Source organism: Ornithodoros turicata, chromosome 6, assembly GCF_037126465.1.
Source record: "Ornithodoros turicata isolate Travis chromosome 6, ASM3712646v1, whole genome shotgun sequence".
Classification (NCBI taxonomy): Eukaryota; Metazoa; Arthropoda; class Arachnida; order Ixodida; family Argasidae; genus Ornithodoros; species Ornithodoros turicata.
The window spans coordinates 20,393,644-20,417,402 of record NC_088206.1 but is presented as its reverse complement, the minus strand read 5'-3'; the positions used below and the strand labels follow the sequence as shown (position 1 = coordinate 20,417,402).

Below are 23,759 nucleotides of genomic sequence, written 5' to 3'. Positions count from 1 at the left end.
GTTACCTTTTGTACAAACAAACGCCGCCGTTGATCTCGGAAGCCGCCATTCTCGTGGCACCCTAGAATGCCCGTATTGGTACTACACCGGACGATCGCGGAACATGCCAGAACTAACGCTGCGCGTACAGACATATCGAAGAGACCTTTTGGTGGATGCAACCAGGAATATACAGTGTACCCTGCCTCTCCGAAGTCACGACCTGTGGCCGATTGCCCTTATCAGCCCGCGCAGCACACCTTTGTGACCCACTTTTAACGCAAATTTATCTCTTTGCGCCGAGACGCGCCAGTTGAAATCAGACAACACAGCTCCCACCAACTTGTTTCAGAGCTTCGCTCTATTTTCAGCACAACTGACTACAGCGTCGTGCCCAACATGATGCTTGACAGGTAGACGTATCCACAACGTTCAAGCTAGAAGTGGGCGTAACAAGATCACGAGGCACTTTCTTCTTTTTCTCCGCATCGCCAATCGCTCAAAATATCTTTGGCACTGCTATAAATAACGAAAAGTCAACGGGTCTCGAAGTGATGTCCTCGGAAGAACGTTCGCTGCAGACAAGACGTATATCACCATCACATTTAGCAGAAACGTTCGAAGCACGCACGCAGCACTGGACGACATCCAATCCAATCCACTGGACAGCATCTTTCGACGTCACCCGTGGGTTATCCTTCCGTTTATGTAACTCGCAAACACATACCACATATTCACACCTTTGTTGCTCAATGCGAAGCTCGCACGATGTTCGGGAGCTTCTCTGTGATGCAGAAGTGAAGGCACAACATCCACAGGGAGTAAAAGACGAAGTCCTCGAATTGGTAAGTGTCCACGAACAAGCTTCTGTATCCGCAATAGAAGAGGCTGTAGAAATAGTCGCTGGCAGAGTCGAGCAGGTTCATTAACCTTGACTCCTTCATGTCGTCCTCGTCGATGTCGTGATTGCCCAGTGAATCCAACGATCCGAGTGGGCACACCTCGGGGATTACGTCCGACGATGTGCTGCTGTTGGCTTCGATGCTGTCACGTGGACCGGTAAGGTTCGGCATCTGAAGTGAAACAAGGGTTGCGTGTCAATTATGTATGCTTATAAAGAATGCGGTATCTGCACTGGGATTTGTGCCTGCCTGGAAGGGCAGACGATAAACCCTCAACGATTTGCCCGTGCGATATCAGACAATCAAGAAATCAAAGTTTGTCCGTGTGCACAGTCGCGTAGCCAGGGGAGGAGTTTCGGGCGTTCAAACTTCCCGAAGTCGTACCTTTAAGAATGAGAAGCCGCATGGCAAAAGGACGGCTTTTGGTTCTTGTCGCAGAATTTAGAGATAATGACATTTGTATCACGATCACCCCGCGACGTGAACATCTCGAAATATATGGATATTCCTTGACAGGGTCAAAAGGCAGCTTTCGCTTGCGTTCCATTTTACTGTCTCCGTTAAAACGAGTACGCACGGCTTCAGCAAGTTGTACGTCATCATTTCTTTGTTGTCCACTTTGAACAGCGGAGCAGTGATTGAGCGGGACCATAATTCACAGCCGAAACGTAAAGGAAAACCATAGACTCTCGGATGTTTGCCATGAAGACACGGGAAATGAACTCAAAATTCCAGTCCGCCATGCGAGACAATCTCTACACAACAGGGTATACGAACGCCGTCAACCATCCGTCAGAGCACGGTGTTTCTTGCTCAGTTTTCAGTTACTGGAACTCCCAAAACGGACTTTTCGGATGAATACGATTTTCTTTTAAATTTTACGGGCGCATCTTTTTCGGATTTTTTCGGTTAAATCCGAAAGACCGGAATCCTAAACTGCAAACACGCTTCTTTTTATTTTTATTTTTTTCGTTCTCGCTCTTTCTGCTTCGTTGGACTGCTCTGGACCCCGATCTTCAACTTGTCGTTATCTCATAACACGCGTCACTTCGGCCTGTGAATTCGCAATGAGCCTACCAGAGTGGCTTTGGAGCGCGCCAACTTGCAATATATATAACGATAACGATGGCCTCGTGAAAGGTCAAGATTGGGGCCCTGATCCATGCTTGTCGACAGTTAGTTGGACGCAGCATTGATATAGAAAAATACATTTTCAATTACCCAATAGATGCATCATTTACTGCAAGAAACGCAAAAACTTTACCTGCACTTTACATTCCTTTCCTCTCAGAGATCTCTCGCACACGTGCATTGTATAGATTAGTTTGAGGCAGCATTCCAGCTCGTCGAGCAGCAGTTTATGCGTCGCAGATCTCCATTTACATGCCAGCCTACCGTGGATTGCTATGCGGCAAATGAAAGGGGGGGAAGCTTAGGATGCGAGGGAGAAAGGGGAAAAACGAGACTCGCACTTGAACTATTCCGGGCCAAGGAAATCTGGTTGGCAAGCGGCTGGGATATACAAGGCCCTTACATAAGAGAAACGATTATCTCTGTAAGCGGACCGTATGCAGCCGAAACAACTGCAATACGGTACAGGTATTATGGCACTGCCTAAGCGACAATGCGGGTAGTGCTACGCTCATTTGCTCCGTAGTAACACTGAAATGTGTGATGCTGGTAACGTAGTATGTAACGAAGATGCAGGTGCGCAACATTTCTACTTTTAAATGCATCAGGTCCACACCATCAGGACCTCGATATTCCCAGTCGCGAAATCCCCGATCTCGAAACAAGGAAAATCAATGAGAATGCTAGATTGATTCGTAAGATGATATGCCGTACGTGTTTTCAAAGCACGACATCACTATTTAACCACTCAAATTCAAGTGTTTTCGATGTCCGTCCAATTCGTATTAGCGAACGAAAGCCACATTTTAGCAGCCGTTAGGCTTAGAAGGGCGGACACGACGGAACAGCATGTTGGTTGGTTTATTATTAGGTTAATCCAAGTTCTGTGTTTGCATTCAGATGCCCAGGTTAGTCTAAGTTCGCTGTCGGCAGTTCCCCGCGCGCGGCTGTGCGTTTTATAGTCAGATAACATTTATTTACGGTAGTTTATTTTGCAACGGGGATTTCGATCGCTTTACTTCGAGGTACACCCGTGCGTATAGCCCTCTGCTAATGCCGTCTAGACAGCTGCCTCAGTACGGCCACAGACGATTTCAAACACAGAAAGCCTGTGGCTACAGGTGGTGGCTATGGTCGCTGAAGGCATGGCTCTGATTGGTGGATTCTTAAAGGTACCGTAAAGCACTAGAGGTGCGATCTCATGGCAAATTCCTCTGTCATTTGTGACTTGTTGCGCTGAATTTACAAGTAACAGACTGTTAAGCTACGCCGTCAACATAAACTGCCTTTCTGCCACTTTATGGTACCCTTAACGAAAGGTCACGACGATTAGTGAGCGAACCACCTTTGGCGTTGATCTAGTTCGTCAACGCACAATGTGACGAAGGCCCTGCTGTTCATCAAGCTGTCATAGCAACACCGCCTTCAACGGAATGTAACACCACTTGTGGGAGCAGACTACCGCTGATGGCCAGTTGTGCTCGGGGGATCAGGACAATGAACCACGTACATTCCGGTGTCTAATATTCGTTAAACCGTCATGCAACGGCATACAAGCAAGACCTCTGTATCACGCGCAATATCTGACTTCCTACCAGCTTCTTACGCAAAAACTCGCATGACGTCAAAACAATGCGTCCGCTAAAACCAAGAAGGACTATTAAATATGCACCGTTCAGGTCAACCCCGTTGATCTCTCTCTATCTGATGTCACATCACTGGCCATACGGAAGTACCATGCGAATAGATCGCTTCATCGTGCCTAACAAATCGTACGCAACCTTGAGAGAACGTCACGCCTGGTAATTTCTTTCCTTTATGTGACAGCAAATGTTGGTCTGAGCCGATAACGATGCCCCTGTGCACCTTTACGTAAAGCGTTGTGACGTTACGGGCCCGTCACCAGATACGCGTCTCTTATCGCTGCAGTCCCAGAGTGGTCCAGCGCGAGAACGCTAAAAAGCTACCGAAGCAGTAGAGAGTTTTAGCAAACCGTTGATAACGTGGCTTGCGTCAAACCGTATCAACCGGAACCAATCAGAGGATAAGATTCTGAGTTACACGCGACTGCGATTGGTTCCGATAGGCACGATAACCTTACCAACGGTTTGCTAAAACTACCTATTGAATATCAGAAAATTTATCTTGTCAAATGCCTGAGCCCTCAGTACTCCTACGGCGCAATTTTCATCCCCACTGCACCCACAGCTTTTTAGAAAGTTTAAATGGAAAACTACGGGCCACACTTGTCGAAGTTGGTACCAACTTCGCATTACTCGTCAAATATGGCGGCAAAACTCCATAGCGCGCACATAACACTGGGTGTAAAACGAAAATGTCTGCTAAAGAGCGGCAAATCATTATCGGGCACATCGAACACTGTTGCTTGACGAATTGGGGATTATTTCCCACCAGTTGGGGTGAAGACAACGCGTCGTGTGCTACGAATTTCCGCCATCTTGACATCCACGCACAGTTCGGGATGCCCTCACAAAAGTGTAGCTATATACGCTTAACTACACACTATACATTTTGGAGTCGAGTAAATACATAGCAGAGGATGTTCGAAAATGGGTGAAATCGGTACACAGCAGTCATGCATAGTAAATTTTAACGTAGGGTGTCTGAATACTGAGCTCCCTACTATTCAGGCGCATTATTTTAAGGGAATTTCGCTAGCAAATTAGCAAGCTGCATTAGCAAATAACGGACTGCCCGATATCACGCCAAAACAACTTTTATAACGCCGAGCTTTTTCCGACGATCACCTCGAAAAATAGCTCGATTTTTACTACCCCCTCCCCCGATTTTGAAAAATACACAGCCCCGAAACGAAGAACTCGGGTTCTTTGTTTTCGAAGTTGCTCAGCGTCGTCACAACACGGGACCCGCGACTGAGACAAGATTCACATGCTCTGTGCAGCTATTTTGCGACGCAACAAGGAAGGGAATTGCTTGGGTGTATGACGATGCTATTACTTCTTAGGAGGACACAGTTCAGCTATAGCTTACAGGAAACACACGATAGATAATGGCATTAAGAGAAGGAGGAAATTTTAGCGGATGGGAACGCTATCGTTTTGCGTACGCTGCGATCAGACACTCTGCGTTCAACATTCTACAGAGTATACAAACACTTCTTAGTATTCCGGGTTCCCATCCGCGAATGCTCTCCACGCAAAAGTCACTAGGCAGGCATCTCCAACTGGCTCCTCGGCTTGCACAGTCGAAATGTAAAAACAACCGGCAAGACGCTATTAAACGACATGTACGGAAATCATTTCCTGTAATAATTGGTGTTATTTTGTTCTTTCAGTGTACTTTGCTTTTCGATCTTAACGAATGGAACTCTGAAGTCTAAAGAGTAGCCAATACTAGCCGGAGTCCTGCGATACGCTCTCACAAAACCTTCTAGCGTACGCGCGGTGGTTATCGCGGTCATGTCCAGGAACACGTGATGATTCGGACACGCACGAGCAACACAAATAGCGTTGGGAGGCGGCGCTGATGTAGCTTTTACAAAAATGAAAGAGCGTTGTGAGGCAGTTGAGGCGAGCATATTTAGGATTATGTGCATACATCCTATAGGTACTCCATCCAAGATTAAGTGAAATTTAAGTAATGCACGCGCGAAAAAAAAAAAAAAAAAAAACCATTGCGTGTCGGCGCCAAGACTCGTAGGGAGTATTAGTATGTTCGAAGGTGTTTACGATAACGGTTCCGAAAACAGAATAAGCCAATCGCATGATTCCTTTGGAGTGGCTGACGTCACGTTGCTGATATCTGATTGGCTGACAGCGGTATACGGAGTCTGAATCGGAGGGCTCCGTCCAATAAGCACAAACTAAGAGCTATCGCGTACATGTCACGGTGCCCCTCGTCTACCCGTGCTGCTATCCCTGTAAAGTACGTACGCGCAGCTTTCATTTCAGGGTATAAGAGACAGAATGGTTTGCGAAGTTGTGGTTACACCCCGTCTAACATATAGGGAAGGATGTGCGCCAAGCACGCCTTAGTGATTTCCAGACAAATTCAAGGACAAATGTGTTAGAAATATAAATGCTTGTCTGTTTACGATCTCCGGAGCCGCGTTTTGCCGACAGAAGGACAGGATATTGACGACTCTCATCTAATGAGGAGAGGGACAACGGCCTTGATGGAAAGAAGTTCTCCACGTGCTCTGGAGTGAGATTTATGCGCAGATTGCATACAAAATACCGTTTTTTCCTGGAACTACTCGTATTTTGATACATCATGCATGTTCCAAACATATTGTCTGCGTTGCGAGATATTACAGCGGCGGTAGTTGCACCATTGCTTTCCTTGAGGACGGCTCAGGCTGGTCTTCCTTAATGACCGCGTGGTAGATGCAGAAACATACAACCTATACGTCGATCTCCGCAGACAACATGAAGGTGGACGAATTCATGCGGAAGATAGACCAGTATGAATGAACAAAGTCATTGTTTAACGCGTCTTACAGGCATCAGCAGCCGCTCACGAATTTTACCGCACGGGTCTTGCCGAAAATTAAATGAAACCGCAATCCTTTAACCTGTGTTCAACCTAAGGGGTGTAGCTCGAAATAGAGCGGCACGAAACAATGTAGTCCGTCAACCCCAAGGAACCACATTACAGCGTCATCAAGTGCCGCCTATGGGGCTCCTATGCGGCGCACTACTTGTCGCGACGTGGTGATACGGCTAGCTAGTGCAGGGCCAATAGGAACAGGCGTCTTTGATTGAACATAATTATAGAAGGCAAAAAGCATTCCGGTTTTGTGCAGCTTTTTTCTTTCTTTCTTCAAAAATACGTTCGCTCCTCCAGTCCTTCGTGAATATCACGAGCGACCTGAGATTTCCATACGTGATCATTATAGATAACGTCAAGCTGTATGGCCGACAGATCTTGGCGCTATCAGTTGCTGAGCGAGGGTTGTCCAAGCGACCACACACAGAACACGTCTCTACTAGGCTGTACACAATGAATTGCCACATATACAATGGAGTGCACATTATAGCAACGCAACTATGCAAAAATTTTCCCTCAATTTGAGGGTAACGTGGGACGAAATTCACACAATCGGGGCTGCGTCGCGACACAGCAGGAAATGCCATGATAGTTTGAAAGCATGATATTGGTATTACTTCTAGGTAAAAACACGGTTCAGCTGTCGCTCATAGGAAAAAAGTGATGCTAAAGGTGCCGTGAAGCAGTTTAGGTGTAATCTCATAAAATGAGTTCATTCAATAGTGTAAGCTCTCGGGCCTCTAACGACACAATTTTAAACCCATGCACGCTTGTAGTTCTTTAGAAAATCAAAACTGCGAGCAACGCCATGCCGAAGTACTTCGCTTTGCCCGTCAAGTACGCATGCTCGTAACACTGGGTGTAACGCATCGAGCTACGTTTTTTTTTTTTTTCTTGCGGAATTTAAACGCAAATGAAGACGTTCGACACCATTTTAAATCGCGGGATATAAGCCGTTCTACATGGGAGATTGACACATAGAAAAGGAACTCGGAAACAAGGAACAGCCATTGGTCGGATTGTACAAGAGGGCACACATTGTAAGATAACAATTGCTGGTAAGCAATTTGTACCACGCAACCGAATTCCCGTCGCCCTCGAGCTCCCATACACAAATCGAATCACCAACCTCCAGATGAGTGTGCTTGCGTCCTAGCCCTGAGATGCCGAAGCCCGTGTACGCGCCTTTGAGGGTATAGGCACAGTTCCAATCTCACATAATACGATAGAAAGCAAGACATCCATGACGTCAACATATTGATAAGAAATAATGTATGATAGTGGTAGGGAGGGTCCTATTGTTCTTTGAGGACTCTATTATCGGACCAAATAGTCAGTCACGCAAGACAAGGAGGCGTGGTTATGAATGAGCATCGATAAGCGATAGAGATGACCGATAGTATGTAAGATGACGTGTGTCACTGGGTGATCGCATGATGCTCTCTCAGCGGCCTCGTGGAACAGGCGTGATGTGATATGCGCCGTGCGGGACGTTGAGGATATTTTTAGACACGGGAGTAGGCGCTGGTTGTATTGGACAAATTTATTTCGCTGATGGCGGATTCCTCCACCAGTGATGAAAAACAGCGTTGGGGCGATCTCCTAAGATGGGGATACGCACTGCCAAAATGGTACTTGACAAGTTGACATGTTAAACACTACCCGCTTTGACGAGCTAGCCGCTGAAACCAGGAGTGCTCCAGCCTCCACCACCCTAAATTACTCCGAAAAAGTGGCGGTGCTGTGTTCTGATTTGTTGTACTCCGTTCAGTGTAGCTTAGCCTACGTGGTATGGGGACGTACGTCTCACAGTACTGAAGGTTCCAAATTGGGAGGTTCCTTGGAATGAGTCATAGACATAGTGACAGCCGTATAGTAAGACTACTCCCGGCTTATGACTATGCTTCCCTGAGGAGGGGAGTTCGATACAGACATCTCCATAATTCGTCGCTTTACCTCGCGAGACAACTATGATCGTGAGTGGATTAGTTTTGCCCGCCTCAGGGATTCTAAAGCGTGCGCCGAAAGCTCAACACGCCGTATTTAACGTCCCTCGCGGAAGACTTCGTGTCTAAGCAACGTGTACTGATAAAGACATTGACGAGGTGCTATAAAAATGTATATAAGATGCGGTAATAAATACTCAAGGGAGAAAGTACATGAGGTACAGTTCAAATAATTGAAAAAGAAAGTAAGTAGAGTAGAGCAGCAAATACCCCCTAAAAGTACTTAAGATACGTTTAGGATACTGGTGTATTTGTCACGAAACTGATTACCGTTTTTTTTTCTTTTTTTAAATTCAAGCATAGATATTATTGGCGCGTTGTAGAAGTTACAATTCACAATGTTCGTGAGTCATCTTGTCTCTCCTCCTCTGAAAAATAATCTAGTTGGTCAATAAGTCATTGTCCTTCTCCACAATGCATTGAAAACAAGAAAAGGATGCAGGGGGTACATTGTTGTGAACCTGAACACGCTATGAAGACAAACGAAAAGAGAATATCCAGTAGAAAATACCGAAGTCGAATTTGAAGTACAGTACAAGTACCGTTCCGGAAAAGTACTGAGCTAAGATACTAAAATACCAACAAAGCATTTAAAATACAGTATTTTGAGTACGAGGTACATAGAAGCCTGGCTCCACATGTGCTCGGATTGCTGGAAACATCTTGGCGAGAGTTTCAACATCTTGTTATGATGTCTAAACGCATTTCCTTTTTAAATTTATCGAGCCTGCTTGATCGTTATTCTGGTCGCGCGCTCAAGACAGCAATCTAGGCTGTCCTGATGATATTGCTCAGGAAGTTGTGCACTATGCCACGGGACACGGCAGGTTGTCGCATTACCGGCGATCCTCATGTTTGACTTTTGATGCGCACGCGCCAATCATCTTCCGAACAAAAAAGCCTTACTCACTCAACACCTGACTGGTTCTATCCTCCGAAATCAGGCGCAGATATCCCAGTAGCCACCATTCCGTGAGTTTCCTTCCACATCTCGAGCAATGAGACGCCGATCTGAGACAACGCAACGGGTGAAAGTTTGCGGGTCGCTACCTGGCCTGTTTTTCTAACCGGCATGCGATGGCCCTGACAAGGCGCAGCTCCTTACGTAACGCAGTACATCGGCCAGCAGCAGGTTCTTTCGACAATCGCCCCACATATTCCGCAGACACACTTTCGTTAGGGGGGCGATTTTTTTTTTCTCCGCTTTCTACATCGTCTTATTTGCTCGCTTTCTTTTTTTACCCCCTCCTTTGTGTGTGTGAAAACAATATCTAACTGACGCTGGGGAGGGGGTCACGGAGGGAAGTAGGCGGCAGAGATTAAGTAACTGGAATTGCTTTTACGTAACGTGTGATGTAATTTGAAAAGTCCTGCCCCGTCCTTCGGAGACGGCGGTGTTTCTGGGTCGAAGGTTGCGTCAGCGTTCGTCAGCATTCTTCGTTTCTTGTTCTTGCATAATTGAAATGTTAACTGAGAAGTGCCGAACGTGTTGATGTTGAACCGTATTAATACCGTACTATATATAATAAGATTAATACGTATTACGTGAAATAAATTATATCGAATTTAATTCTTTATTTTCACACTTTGTTTTTTTTTTACGCTGCACGTAGCCAGAGCAAAAAGCTTAACTACAGAAGCAGCAGAATGGAAAAGTATAACAATTATAACAATAATACTTATAATGACACAATTACACTACTATAATCGACATTAGTGCGCGCATATACATAACGATGTTTACACCGTAACACTTGTACACATGAAAATGTTACGAAACAAGAAGCTCCGAAAAAAAAAAAAGCCATGGAACCGCATATTACTTGCAGATACGGTGGTCAGAGGAACACACTCTCAGAACAGAACTTCACCGCATAGTCCACGATTTTCCTAATAAGAAGTGGCACCTGTGTTCAACCTAAGAACGCCACGAAATGTAGTCCGTCATCCCTAACAGAATTACTCCAGCGGAGAAATTATACTGCAGCGCCACCAGGTGGAGCAGAGATGCAGGGCTTTCGGTGCCGGCGCACTACTTTTTGCAACGTTGAGTGGTGCAACTAGCTATGGCAGCCAATAGGAAAGAGCATAGGGCGTGGCTTCAACATGCCGTTGTTAGACCGCTTATAGTTAGGGTCTGACTTTTTCGGGTTAAACACGATTGTTCCCTCCCGAATCAGTTTAGGACCAGATCGGTTGAAACCCGGTTCCTCCCCGAATTGTAATCACGTGTTAGGTTGTACCCGGTATCACGTGTACTGTTCCGTAGCAATTTGTATGCATGTCTGATGTAATATTATTGGAGTGCAACAATAAAGTATGTGAAGCATATTTGATACTACAACATGTGGTGCTTGCGACTATAACTCGCGAGGTATAGATGTTTGACCAACGCACGCACTTAACTGCTGCATCATGCATGCAAAGCAACAAATAATAACCCGATAGCACCCGACTTCACCTCGAATCACAGGTTCAAAGAATAGCACCCGATTTTTCCCGAACGAATCTGGTAAAGGAATTTAACCCGAACAAGTCAGACCTTATAGTTCACCATAAACCGCCTGTCTAGGTTCATGTAGATGATGATGATGATCCTGATCCTGTAGGTGATGGTGGGACCGATGACGATGGCGATCGTAACACCATCGGTTACGCAAAGGTATTTGTAGTTCGCGAATCATCCGAAGTATCTAACACGCGAATAGCAATCATGTTCCGCGCAGACCAAAAGCTGAATGGCATGTTTCGGACGTTTATTATTTATATGCGGAAAAGTATTTTCAATCCCTAGAAACTTCCTCTTCCGCAAAAACGCCAGTAATGGTTCAGTCATGCGTATATATGTATACATTTTTTTTCTCGTTCTGTTTTCGTCTGGCGCATGTCTCACTCCTGACATTTCCATCGACGCCTTTTTTGCAATTGAAATAGGCGCGGACGCAAACAGCCAAGTGATATTTCCATGCACTTTGCAAGTACGCGTGGGTATATCGACGCAGAAACACGACAGGATATGTTAATGCCACATGAGATAAGTTTCCACAGGTTGGGCAGTGATGGGATGCTAATTCCTGAAAGATGACAGTTGACGAAAAGTGAGTGCCAGTGTGGCGGGATTCGAACCCGCACCTCTCTCTCTCAATTCTCTCTCGTCATCTACAGTGAGTGCCGTCTTTCAGATAATTTCTTGTTAGGCTTAAATATTGTGTTTGTTTCAGTTGTCCGTCCAACCTCTGCAACTCATTTCCCAGTTCGGCACGTCTTTCATGTGGCAGGGGATAATTCTTTCCTGACTGCTCAAGGTTGTGGCACATCTATGCGGAGGTCGCATAGATACTAGTCGATAGGTGAGATCATTATTCAAAGTGTCAGAACAAGCGCCCCTGAGAGCTATATATATGTTCGTTCTTTCGTGCGTGTATACTGCGGGACCATTCAGAGAATCTTTTTCGGATCTTTAATTTCGCGATGCACGTTATGCACGTTTCTGCCAGGCAACTCATCTGGGTTAGAATGCTGGCGTCGCCAGGATATCGGGAGTTGTCGGTGATTCTATACGACACCCACGCAGAGTCAAACCCTTCGTGAACTTTACGCGTTGCCCATCAAGCATACATTGCCGTGTTGAGAACGAGGGCGAAACGACCAAGTGATCTTCGAATGAGTGTGGAATATCGATGCCCCCCATTCCCTCCCGCTGCCCTCTCTCCATCTATCCACGTCTGTACGCCCCTCATAGCCGCAGTTGCTTCGCGGCGCTGTAAAGGAAAAAAAAGGAACTATACCTTTACAGTAATTGACGGAAGCGAAAAAAAAATCGAGAGTTTCGAGAGCGTGGTACAAAGGCGTAGTGTAACTATAACGTCACGCTACACTTCCTACGTATGCGCCTGTAACGAATTTTCCGTGCGCGGTCGCGATGTCGCACGTGAAAGCACGCAAGCAAACACACCTATAGTTTCGTATCACGGTGAAGCCTAAAATAGCACACTGCGTCGTATGGTGGGTCGTCCGTCCGTCAATGTTGCCGGATTATAAATATATAATTCGATATACACGTAAAGCTGCAGATGACTCCTTCCCTTCGTACAATGACGCTGTGCGCACATCCGCATGATAAAAATAAATACTGAGAAGTTATAGTTCAGCGGTATAGTCCTGTGTGATCTATATCTTTGCGGCAGCGACCAAGATCAACCAATCAAGCTGCGTACACAGTGTGATTGTTCTGCTGACGACAGCGACCTTCTAAAGCTTCGGTTAGCTTTTAATGTACGAAAACTAATTACTTGTCTAAATGGCAAAGCTTTATTGTCTCTTTTTCCTAATCTGTCAGTGCATGCATTTGCAAAGATATTGAAGAGACCCAGTACTGCACATTCGTCTTATAGAGTTCGTTATGAGTGTGACATAAGAATGTTAGATATGTACTCTATAGTGTTTTCGAGTTGTTTTAAACCGGAAAACCCTGTTCGTACCTTAGACAAACGGGTCGCTCTAAAATGTATTGAAGAATGCCTCCTACACCTGCATCTATACTCGTAGTACAAGGTAGCCATCACCCGCTAGAGCTGGCACACAATGGGCCCTTGTGGAAAGCCAATTTCACACTGTTCCTAAAGCAGTTGCAGACGGGAAATTTTGTTCTGTTTGCAAGTTCGCCATCCCAAACAATAGCCGGCAACACATGACGGATAAGACGGGGGTGGGGGCCCTTCCTCTCGACATTCAAGACACTTCCCTCTAACATTCATTGATGGTGGTGTCGATTCGCTTACTTCTATTGATATTCGAGTATGATCTACACTGATCACTCGAGTTGTTTATTAACTATCCGCAGCGAAACCAGTGCATATAAAGAAAAGCAAGAAGACGAGTGCACGTGGTTGCTGGCTTTCCTTTTTCGAAGCCAGAGATGAGCCGCTGGTCAAGTCGGCTGACTCCAAAGCTTTGTTCGCGAACGTCAGTATCGGCAACCTTTTCGCACTGTGACAATGCCGGTAAAAGCTTAACAGGGCTAGAGCTAAGCAGACGACGATAAAGTTTCAATGTCATTCGTGCGGCGTCACACACACTGTTCTAATGGCATTTGCATTCATGTAGATTTCTGCAAATTGGTTCCCCATAAGTCGTCCGCTATTCCGACTATTGTACCGATCGTTTCCGTGGAATACAAAAAAAAAATGGTAGTGTGCGCATAAAACCACTTCTGTTCGTTCAATAGATGATGGTTTCTTACCTTACACAAGTATCTTTCCATGAAAGAAACGTTCGAGTTGTTAGGAGTTCTCACAGGCACAACCAAAAGCGGGCGCGTTGCGGGTTGACAAGTACGTTTATTCACCACGTTATTAAAATCGAACCGCGTGAAAAGTGCTGGTTGGCATTTCAAAATATTAAATTAATTTTCTATCTGTATCGCGTGTTTTATTTCAATGAGTGGGCCGCATCATGATCGTGTAAACGTCATTACAAGAGCACGCCTTGTAAAATAATGGCATTCATATGGTCCGAGTGACACAAGACAGTATAGTGTCATCTCTCGTGCCCGTGTGGCACGGGTCACTTACGGGCGTCGTGCTTTTCAACGTCGCCCGTGGAACACTTGTATCCAGACATGGATTACTGGAATTACATGTTTTACTAATATTTTAATTGAGAACTTAATAGCAGTACGCTCGCAAGCCTTTATGCAAAGATGAAAAAGCTTCGCATAAATGAAGTACTCATTAAAGCGTATATTCTTCGGTCATTATTCCATTTCACCGCAGCGTGAAATCGTAATCTGGTTTGAGCTATTTTATATGTGGGCTACACATTACATATACCTTTTTTTTTCAGCATGTTTTACAACTGTACTTTCGACATAGAGAAACTAACATACTGCATACACTACAGTGCTAAAGTACAGAAGTCTACACAATTACAGTACGACTGGAGTCCCTTATCAGAAGAAACGTTCGAAGAGAACTCCAAACACAATACAACAGCTGCATCTTATGCACAAACGGCGAGGATGAGTGCGTTGCTGAAATCCCGCATCCCGAGAGCTCATGTGGACATGTATAGCTTTAGTAAAAAGAAACGAGCGTATGTCGAAGATAATACCCACAGCATAGCCGACCTATTCATCCGCCCCGCTTGCAACTGGTTCCGTCATGCAACAGCATCAAAACTTTCATCGTGACTCACCGTGATCTTTTATGGGAGAGGCCCGCAGATCCCGTCGAAAGTCAACCTTCGGGCAGTATTGGCGACGTTGGATAATATCCCGTCGTCACAGTCAGCACCATGAAGCGAAATCAAACGGTATAGTACCGAGATAGAGAGGTGACTCGAACGGTGAACGCCACTAACGCTTTTCTCTGTCTATCTATCGCGCTCTGCGCTGGCTAGCTGGCCCAGAGGAGTAAATCCGATGCCCGCCGCTTGGAGCCTCTCGGGCGCAACCGGCTTAGGGATGACGTCACTTCGTCGCTGTCTTTGATGTTCTTCGCTCTCTCTCAGCGCTCTCTGCGGCTGTCCGGTGCATGAATCGGATGTATGACTCATAGGTGAGGCTGGATAAAATGAAAACAGTAACACTGTATAGAGTGTACACTGACGCGGATGCAAGTGAGGAGATTCCACTTTTGCTGCCATGTTTTTCTTTGAGTGACCAGTTTTCTAATTTCTTCCCCTTTCTCTTCTCTGGAATTTGCGTCAGATGTTTGTTTATTGGTTTATTTATTTATTTATGACGTTACCGCAAAGGCCCAAGCGGGCATTACATGAGGGTGCAGGGAGAGTTTTGTCCACTCGTGACTAATGCAGCGGTCCACGGAGTAATACGATGAAACGAAAGCAATTAATCGTCGAACAACAAATTAGAAGCGTGCAAACGAGTTGGTGTACTGTAGAATGGGGCAGGATTTCCTCGAGACTTCGTTCCGTGCGTCGTTTGTGTGTTCCTCAAGCTCAAGGAAATTTTGCCCCATTCTAAGTAATTATATTTCGAGCGAGGGATTTCACTAGGCTCTTAGTAGTAGCTCTACCCCATTGGTTGTGGTAGTGTGATAAAATGAAATAATGCCTCACAGTGAGAACCGAAGTCCGACGGTGTCCAAAAAAGCTTAGAAGTGCTTTTTGGGGCAGAGCGCCGGTGAGCTGGACTTGGCTAATTTTGACATGGTGAGAGGGTGAGAGTCCAGCTGATGTAGAGACATTGAAAGTGTGGTTCCGAAAGGTAGGTAATGCAGGCAATGAAAAAAGATATGCACTAGATCTTCCAGATCATCGCAATAACGGCATCTTGGAGAGTCAACTTGCCGCAAGCGGTAACGACCGATAGACTAAAAGACAACCCGCTCCCACCTCAAAAGTTGGCAGATAGCGAAGTAAAAGAAAAAGAAAGAAAGAAAGCATCCTGGTTAGCAATGATGCGGTGAACGTGGTTACTCTTTATCAGCAGTGAAAAAGTACCAATATGTTGCCAGCGCTCGAAGAAGACCATGTGCTTGCAGCAATCATGGATAAGTTTTAAAAAAGTATAACTAAGATACAGTTACAGTAAGCTAAAGAAAATAGTAATGGAGTTATAGTTTACTCTTTTTGCTATGTGACTAGTTAGAGGTACAACAGTGACCACGTTAAAGTAGCCTAGTTACCTTATGAGAGATTAAAAAGAAAAAAAGCAGAATAAATGTAACCCTCACAAGCTTTGTTTCAGAACTTGTACTGTCCTATACCATATACAGTCAACCCTCGATTTATGAACACCTTCGGTTCCCCGAAAAATCGTTCATAACTCGAGGGATTCATAAATCGAAAATTCCGTTAAGTGAGTACTATCGAGCAAATGGAACAGTATTTCCGAGTTGATATTGTGTTTATAATGCAATATATTGTGTAATTTTGCTTTGGACCATGCCTTCTGCTGTATCAGTCTCACAAAACACTGATGTTAGCGCATTTACACTCTGTTTATTATGCAATACTAAACAGTTTAATTTTGCTTTGGACCATGCCTTCCGCTGTGTCAATTGAGATCAGGAACACTTCTGCAAAAATCCGTTTGTTGTTCGGATTTCGAGGGGTTAAGAACCGAGGGTGCAATACCTGGAAAACGTTTTGTCTGTTCAGGCGTCATTCATAAGACCACGAATAATCCCTTTGAAGGCTTTTGTTGGCCTCGGAATGATCCGTTCATAAATTGAGGGCAAGAACGCTGGGCAACTCCTAGTTGGTTCCCAGAAATTCCATTCATTATTTGAATATCGAGGTTCATAAAACGAGGGAAAAATGCATGTAAGAAGTTTGGTTCCTCGTGCTAGTGTTCATAAAACGAGGGAATTCATAAATCGAAGGTTCATAAATCGGGGGCTGACTGTAGTTATACCGTGCATTAAACGGTGGATTTCCCATGGGCCTTAACGGCACGGTAGGAGTTAGTCCTGGCCGTCTAAGAGGTGATACAATTCGTGGAATCCCTGCTTGTAAAAAGTAACGATGTACTTGAAGCCTCGACAAAACAACGCTAGGGAACTGACGCTTGTGAACTTATTTCCGTACATGAGTAACTTATTTAGAGTTACTTTGACCAAAAGCGGTAACGAGTTACAGTTAAAAGTTACTTCTGTAGAAAAGTAACTCGTTTGTATAACGAGTTACTGCAAAAAGTAACTCAGTTTCAAGATACTTGTAACTTCGTTACTACCTATAGTCTGCAGGGTAGGGAAAGCAAACGGAATACCGAAACTGGAAATGATAACGGTACGGCGAAAATGGAAACGCATACCACGGTTATTACCCCATTACAAGAAAAAGAGAATGATCCGTTGGCATTGAATTTGGGTAACGATTGATATTGATAAGTGCTGTTACGCAATTACATGAGTGAGAGGCAGAATGAGAAACGCAACATGGCATGTTCAGGGTGCATACGGGAATCTCCTGCATCACTCGTGATTCAAACACATGCCCATTACACACAACAGACAGACTGCGCCTACGAGACTGCCAATAGTCTGCGCCTGCGGTCTTTTCTCTGCGTGAACTTTGTATGGCAGTATTGGCTTGATACTGTGTTTGTGGGTGCGACCCTGACAGAGGGTCTGGATGCGCTCATGTAGAATTTCTAGACTGAACATTTCAGCAGTGCTGGGCAGGGTGAATACATATTTCGACAGATCCTGTTTCAAATCCCGAAAGCGCAAAAACAGTAATTATTGTTTTTTGTTTTGTTTTTTTCAGTCTGTCTCGCGGGCTTTTCCTTCAATTAGCGTGAGACACGAGGTGTCAATCCCTCCTCATAGCCCATGTGCTCTGACTGCTGCTATATCTGCAACATATCCTCACAGGCAGACAAACCTTATGTGTAACATCACGGCACCATTGTTTGTTGACAACCCTATTCCTAGGCCTACGAACAGCAAGAGCACATGGACCATATAGGACGGCTGCAGCCGTAGCCGTGTACGCACTGGTGTGGGCCTCGTTTGGGGCTGTTTGGACTGACCTCTCCATCAGAACCTTGGTAATCTGTCAGTGTTTCTGCAACGCGAGTTCCGTAGAGGGGAAAAAAAAAAGAGCGACAGGGATAAAAACGTGGTGCACCTCTCGAGCCTGACGATAAACACTGCCAATCGAAGTTCAAATACAGTGAGCTTGAAGCAGTTTAAAGCAGAAAGGGCTTTAGACCTTCAAGGCAAGCGTGACGCTGGATGACGAGGGGAGAAGGCTGACGGATGATCATGCAAATAACAGATCGGTCATAAACTTGTGGAATATGTAAACCAAAATCGTTTCATGGTTATACATGAACGCACGGACCAGTTTGAGACGACCATTCTTGCTCTATTGCCCGCCGTTGTACAACGGGCGCTGTTATTTATGACGTCGTTGCTGCCGTGGTAAACAAAATGCGAGTGGAATAACAAGTAGGGCAAGAGAGGCCAATATGGCTGGCGGCTACGATGCGAAGACACGGAACAAGTCGCACGAAGAACTTTCGTCTGAAGTAGTCAGCGAACAAGTTAGAAATGTGTTCGCCTGGACAGGAGCCCATCACGCAATACAAACGGTGCAAACTACAAAACATAAAATAACATACGAGAAATATGAGAAACAATCAATAGATGGTGAGAGTTCAAGCAACGGAAAACGAAGACGGACAGCACATGCAAGCTTCGTTTTGCGTGCTCGTCTCAAACGTGGTCTCCGGCCAACTTGCCCGACTTTCCATATACACTTACCGAAGCAATGTTTATCAATTCAGAGATTCATAAAGCGCGTATACTGGCCTTTTGCGCCGATTCCGTGCACAGACTGCGTACGATATACTTATTTTCTTTCTTCTCACTCTCGGTGATTTGTTCATGGAGCAAGTGGCACATTTAATGGGTGCTGAACGTTCCAAGCTTTATTTGTTAACGTATTTAATTTCTATTATCCAACTAAATAAAACACGTGGGCTTATGACCACCAACGGAAATCAATTTTGCGCTCCGTGTTACTTTGATCAACACTTGAAAGCTTTTGGAGCATTTCATCGAAGTGAGTAGTCGTGGGGTTTCATTGTATCATTAAGACATCACTGTGAAAGAGCAGGTGAAATTAACTGGCACTGTGTTTAGAAGCAAGACTGTACACCAGTATGTGGCTGTGCTATAGAGATAAGAGTGACGGAAGAGACTATATATGAGGGATCGTATGTGAAGGATGCTCGCTTGATGTGCGGATAGTAATTATATGTTACGACTCTGTTTCAGGCACGTTTTCTGCATAGTTTTGCTCGACGGTGCAACGCTGCAAGCCGCACACCTCCTATGATTGTTCTTTCACAGATACGGCGGCTGATTACGTGCGCGACCTTGTTATACGTACGAGTTATAGCTCGTGCTGAGGTCGTCTGAAATGGTTTATCTCTCCTGCGCGATCAGCGGGAAAATATCTCCCTTATCTTTGTCCGGCGCTTGCTCTAAATACTGATCACGTGATATGAGTCGTCATGAAAGAAGAGGCTCGTCTGGTTGTGAATGTGATTTCGATAATGTTTCACGATATACAAGATAAGAGCCGTCGAGTGTGTCATAGTGCAGCGTCAGCTCCAAGCCACTGCTGTCGACAGCAGTGGCCCAGTTGAAAGCAGCGTTACAATGGTGCGATAACAAAGCGCCTATCAGATGGAACACTAGCGGGACTATGGTTGATGGATCTGCAAGGCACTCTGAGCGATATCGCACATTGTTAAGTTTGTTACATTTGGAGTGCTTGTGTCCATAATGTAGATAGTGGCCTTCACAGAATATCTTTTCCGGTGAAAGTTATCTCACCCATTCCTGCAACGCCTTTGAAGGCCTAAGAACTAAAAAATGAAAGAAAGAAAGAAAGCAAGCAAGCAAGCAAGCCTAATCTCTCTTGTGCTTGTAGCGGGTCAAGTACTGTACTGCTTGTGCACCCTTTTGCTGTAAACAGTCCTGGATTAGCCTGACATGGCTCTTCATCTGTGAACCCACTTGTGCTTTGTTGCGGGTCAAGCAGCGCTTGAGCTCGGGCCATGCTTTTGACAGCAAAGTTTCAGCAAAGTTTCCACAGCGCCATTTCGTGCCCAAGCGGCCACGGCTCCAAACAGTAGAGAGTTTCATCAGCAGGTTCAGCGTGGTGTTTCAAGCGTCATGGCGCCAAGGCAAGCTACAAAACCTGTAGGAAATCCACAGAAAAAGCGGTGCATCAAAAAAAAAAAAAAGTGCGAACAACTCGAGACCATGTATTTGAAAGTGCCACGTCGTCTGCTAAACTACCGCGCGTTGCATATTTTGGGGCGCTGACGTTGGAACTCACTCACGCCACCTGGCCCGCAGAACAGAAGACTATATGTCTAAGCACGAGATACATGCGGTGTTGGAGCCACGTGACGAAGTGAGCTCGCGTCCGTGCATGTACACTTTGTCGCAGTGATGCTGTCATCATGCGCTCAGCCTATATACCGTCCATATTAAAGTACAAAATTGTCGCTGAAAAAGAGTCTCTGAAGTCCCACTCACCGTCCTAAAAAGGATCTTTCACGAATACGAAACGATGTCAAGTGAGGCTAAAAAAGAGCTGGTGCTCATGAGAAATTAGAGTGCACTCAGTGTGGTGACACTTTTTTTTTATTCCGTAGTGTTAGCGCCGCGAAGCAACTGCGGCTATGAGCGGCGTACAGATATGGACAGATGGAGAGAGGACCAGCAGGAAGGAGTGGGGGACAGGGGGGTTAGTATGCGTCCTGGGCCGGCTTCAGGGGGAGCTGTGCCGACACTCGTCTGGAAAGTCTCCGGAAAACCCAGGGAAAACCTCACACAGCACAGCCGGTGGTATGATTCGAACCCACCACCTCCCAGTCTTCAGTCGCCATGCCGCTGGTATGGTATATAGGTGGTAAATCCTGGTATGGTATGTAGCTGGTAATATGCCGCTGGTAAATATTTTCCGACGTCTTATGAGACGTCGGAAAATATTTAGTAGACATTATGATGTGACCCTAATGAATTTGCAGACGGACAACTACGACTCAGGTTGGGTCAGGGTGTAGCACTTCCACAACTATGCGAACACATCAGCTTTGGGCGCAGTTTCGTTCTCTGTCTCTGTCAGATAATATGGAGAATCACATATTAGCTGATATTCACACAGTGTTCTGGTGGTATTCGCTGTTAAAAGGCACTCCTTTTCTCATCATCGATTCGAAGCGATCACTTTGCCCTCTGTGCCTTATGACTCAGGTGCACGCGTTGCCACAGGCTAACCTTGCACGTACCAAGGCTGAAGGCGCGCCACGCTGCGAAAAACACGTCCCCTTGGAGCTAAAAAAGAACGGCGAACAGCACACCAAGCGACTGGCTTATCTCTGCGATACTGGAGACCTTGCGTAATGAACTCTGCTTACGTGGAAGTTGGTCGCTCAGGTCACGTGCTCCATATTTCGTGAGAGAGAAATTGCAATATGGTATGCCAATTATCGGATAACATAGGCGAGAGTATATGCATAGCAGCATCTGTTGATGGAGGCATGACCTAAAGCGATCAGATGCGCACAAACAACAACGAACAGTAACGGCGAACAAAGAAATTTGCCACTTGAGTTGTGACGCACTGCCCCAGGGCACGTTGACCACTATGAGATAACAAATGGTGAGGAGATGGGCGGAGTGTTGGGCAAAGTCAGTCAAAGACACATAGAACAGCTGAAACCTCTCTTTTCTCGATTACATGCATGCGGTCACCGGAGAAGTGTCACGTGCGGTGCATGTGTTTTTCTCCGGGTGATCAGTTGAACTTCCTCTCTCACTGCTCTCTACTTCCTTCCGCTTTTTATAACTATTCAGGTTTTCTTCTCATTAGCTAATGTAGTGCAGGAATGCAGCGGCAGCCAGTACGATCCTGTACAGCACAGGTAGCGGCGACGTGGCCAGTCAGACGCAGCGACATCCCGCTGGATTTCGAGCAGATATGTAGCCATAGTTCCCCCCCCCCCCTCTGAAGTCGTCCCGGGACGCGTACTAAACCCCTTGTTCCCCTCTGTCACATATGAGTCGCTCATGACCGCTCTTGCTTCGAAAGAACGTAAAGAAACAAAAAGAAGGACGTAATCACCCAAGCTCAGGTTACCTGCCACGTTGAAAAAATAAAGCAACGTGCATAAAGAGTGAGTGAGTGCAACACACGTGGCGAGTAAACACCCCAATCACCAGGCGGCAGAGAGCGTAGACCTTTATTGCTCAGGCATAAAAACAAAGCAAAATTACGTTGGGGATGACACATCATGGGAGTTAATTGGAGCCGGTCGGTTGCGTGAGAGAGCGATCTCCGTTACTACAGGTGTCTCTTGAGAACAAAGAAGGAAGCATTCCTTAAGCATTCATTAAGAGAATTTGACGCTCTTCATCAGCACACAATGGAATGTCCTTCAAACGGTGTCTTCTGCAATTGTTTCACTTCTGTCTCGTCTGCACGACGTTGGAAGTGACTTTCAATGTCCACTGGTGCTATGCACATATCGCAGGCGTTATATTCTTACGTTCGCTTTTTCCAGATAATTATTTTTACATCAAACGAGAGAGAGAGAGAGAGAGAGAGAGGGAGAGAGATCTGGCAACGAAAAGATAGGGAGAACGGGAGGTAAATTAAACTTAAGATAGATAGATACGTTTAACTGGGGTGTGGTGTATTGGAGTACTGAAAATGAGCGTTCTACTGGGATAGTGCTCTTTTCGTATCTTTTTTCTTGCTGTTCCTGCCAACAACGCCACCACCTCACCATCTCAACTTCACCATCCTCATTTTTCACCATCCTCAACTTCACAAGAAGACTGAAAATTTTGTATTTTACCTACACCTTGCACGCTTTTAGTTTTACATTTACATATATAGCTTTTCCACACTGCACGAGAGTGACCCATGTGGGCTTGGCTACAATCTCTCACATCTTTTGAACGATCTAGCTATATAGTTTTTAGTCGGGAAAAGACTGCTCGTCATGAATTATCCCCGAAGATATTCCCTTATAGTTATAACGCATTCAGATGGCGTGACAGGACGAGTTCTTTCTGACTCAAATAACAAAATCCACAGCGCATCGTTATCTCGTTAATTTTTAACCAGTCATGCTTTGGAGCTGCACGGTACCGCACTCGGAATTTCTAGCAGATATGTCCAGGGACGATATAATAACGACGAACTTAAAGGCAGTCGAGCTCCCCATGACTGCATCAGTGTCACAAAATGACGTTTGCCTCTGGTTGTCAGCGAATCATGGGAGAAGAATTCAATCAACGGACTGTATAGGGGGCGTTTCATTATGAATCATGGGAGAGAACGATGTAATTCGGGACGATGGTACATCACCACCACCACCACCATCATCATCATCATCATCATGGGTTCAAGTGCTCAAGACCGGTTGGCCCTGGAAGATGTTTATAAATGAAGCACTTCAGCTGCGCTAAGCTACGGAAGCTCACGAATCTCAAGCTACCCGTCCACCTTGGTGCAATCGCGAAATTTGGCCACTTGGAAAAACACGGTGAATGTGGTAGCCTCTCCTTCGATCACGCGAAGCACGGCAGAGTGTCACGTCGATCTTGCATGACAACGAGGAAGGAGAACGCTCCTCTGGTCAACTGAGTTCACTGAACCGTTGTGCACTTGGAGCTGGTAGTACCTAGAAAGGTCGCCTCACCTTTCTTTT

The 23,759-nt window shown here is 45.6% G+C and overlaps 1 protein-coding gene across 2 annotated transcripts; it reads right to left on the bottom strand.

The window, feature by feature from the left end:
* Positions 1–322: 322 nt before the first annotated feature.
* LOC135396379 (uncharacterized) lies at positions 323–14,999 on the bottom strand. 2 transcript variants are annotated; one of them, XR_010423370.1, is made up of 2 exons: positions 14,744–14,999; positions 323–1,052 (listed from the first exon to the last, which is right to left on the bottom strand). XR_010423370.1 is itself a non-coding variant. In XM_064627316.1 (2 exons), exons 1-2 carry the CDS (start codon positions 2,191–2,193, stop codon positions 729–731), a joined length of 372 nt encoding a protein of 123 aa, XP_064483386.1. In that variant the 5' UTR covers positions 2,194–2,288; the 3' UTR covers positions 323–728. The 2 variants fall into 2 exon arrangements, 1 of the variants encoding a protein (XP_064483386.1); XM_064627316.1 differs by lacking the exon at positions 14,744–14,999 and adding an exon at positions 2,146–2,288.
* Positions 15,000–23,759: the final 8,760 nt, after the last annotated feature.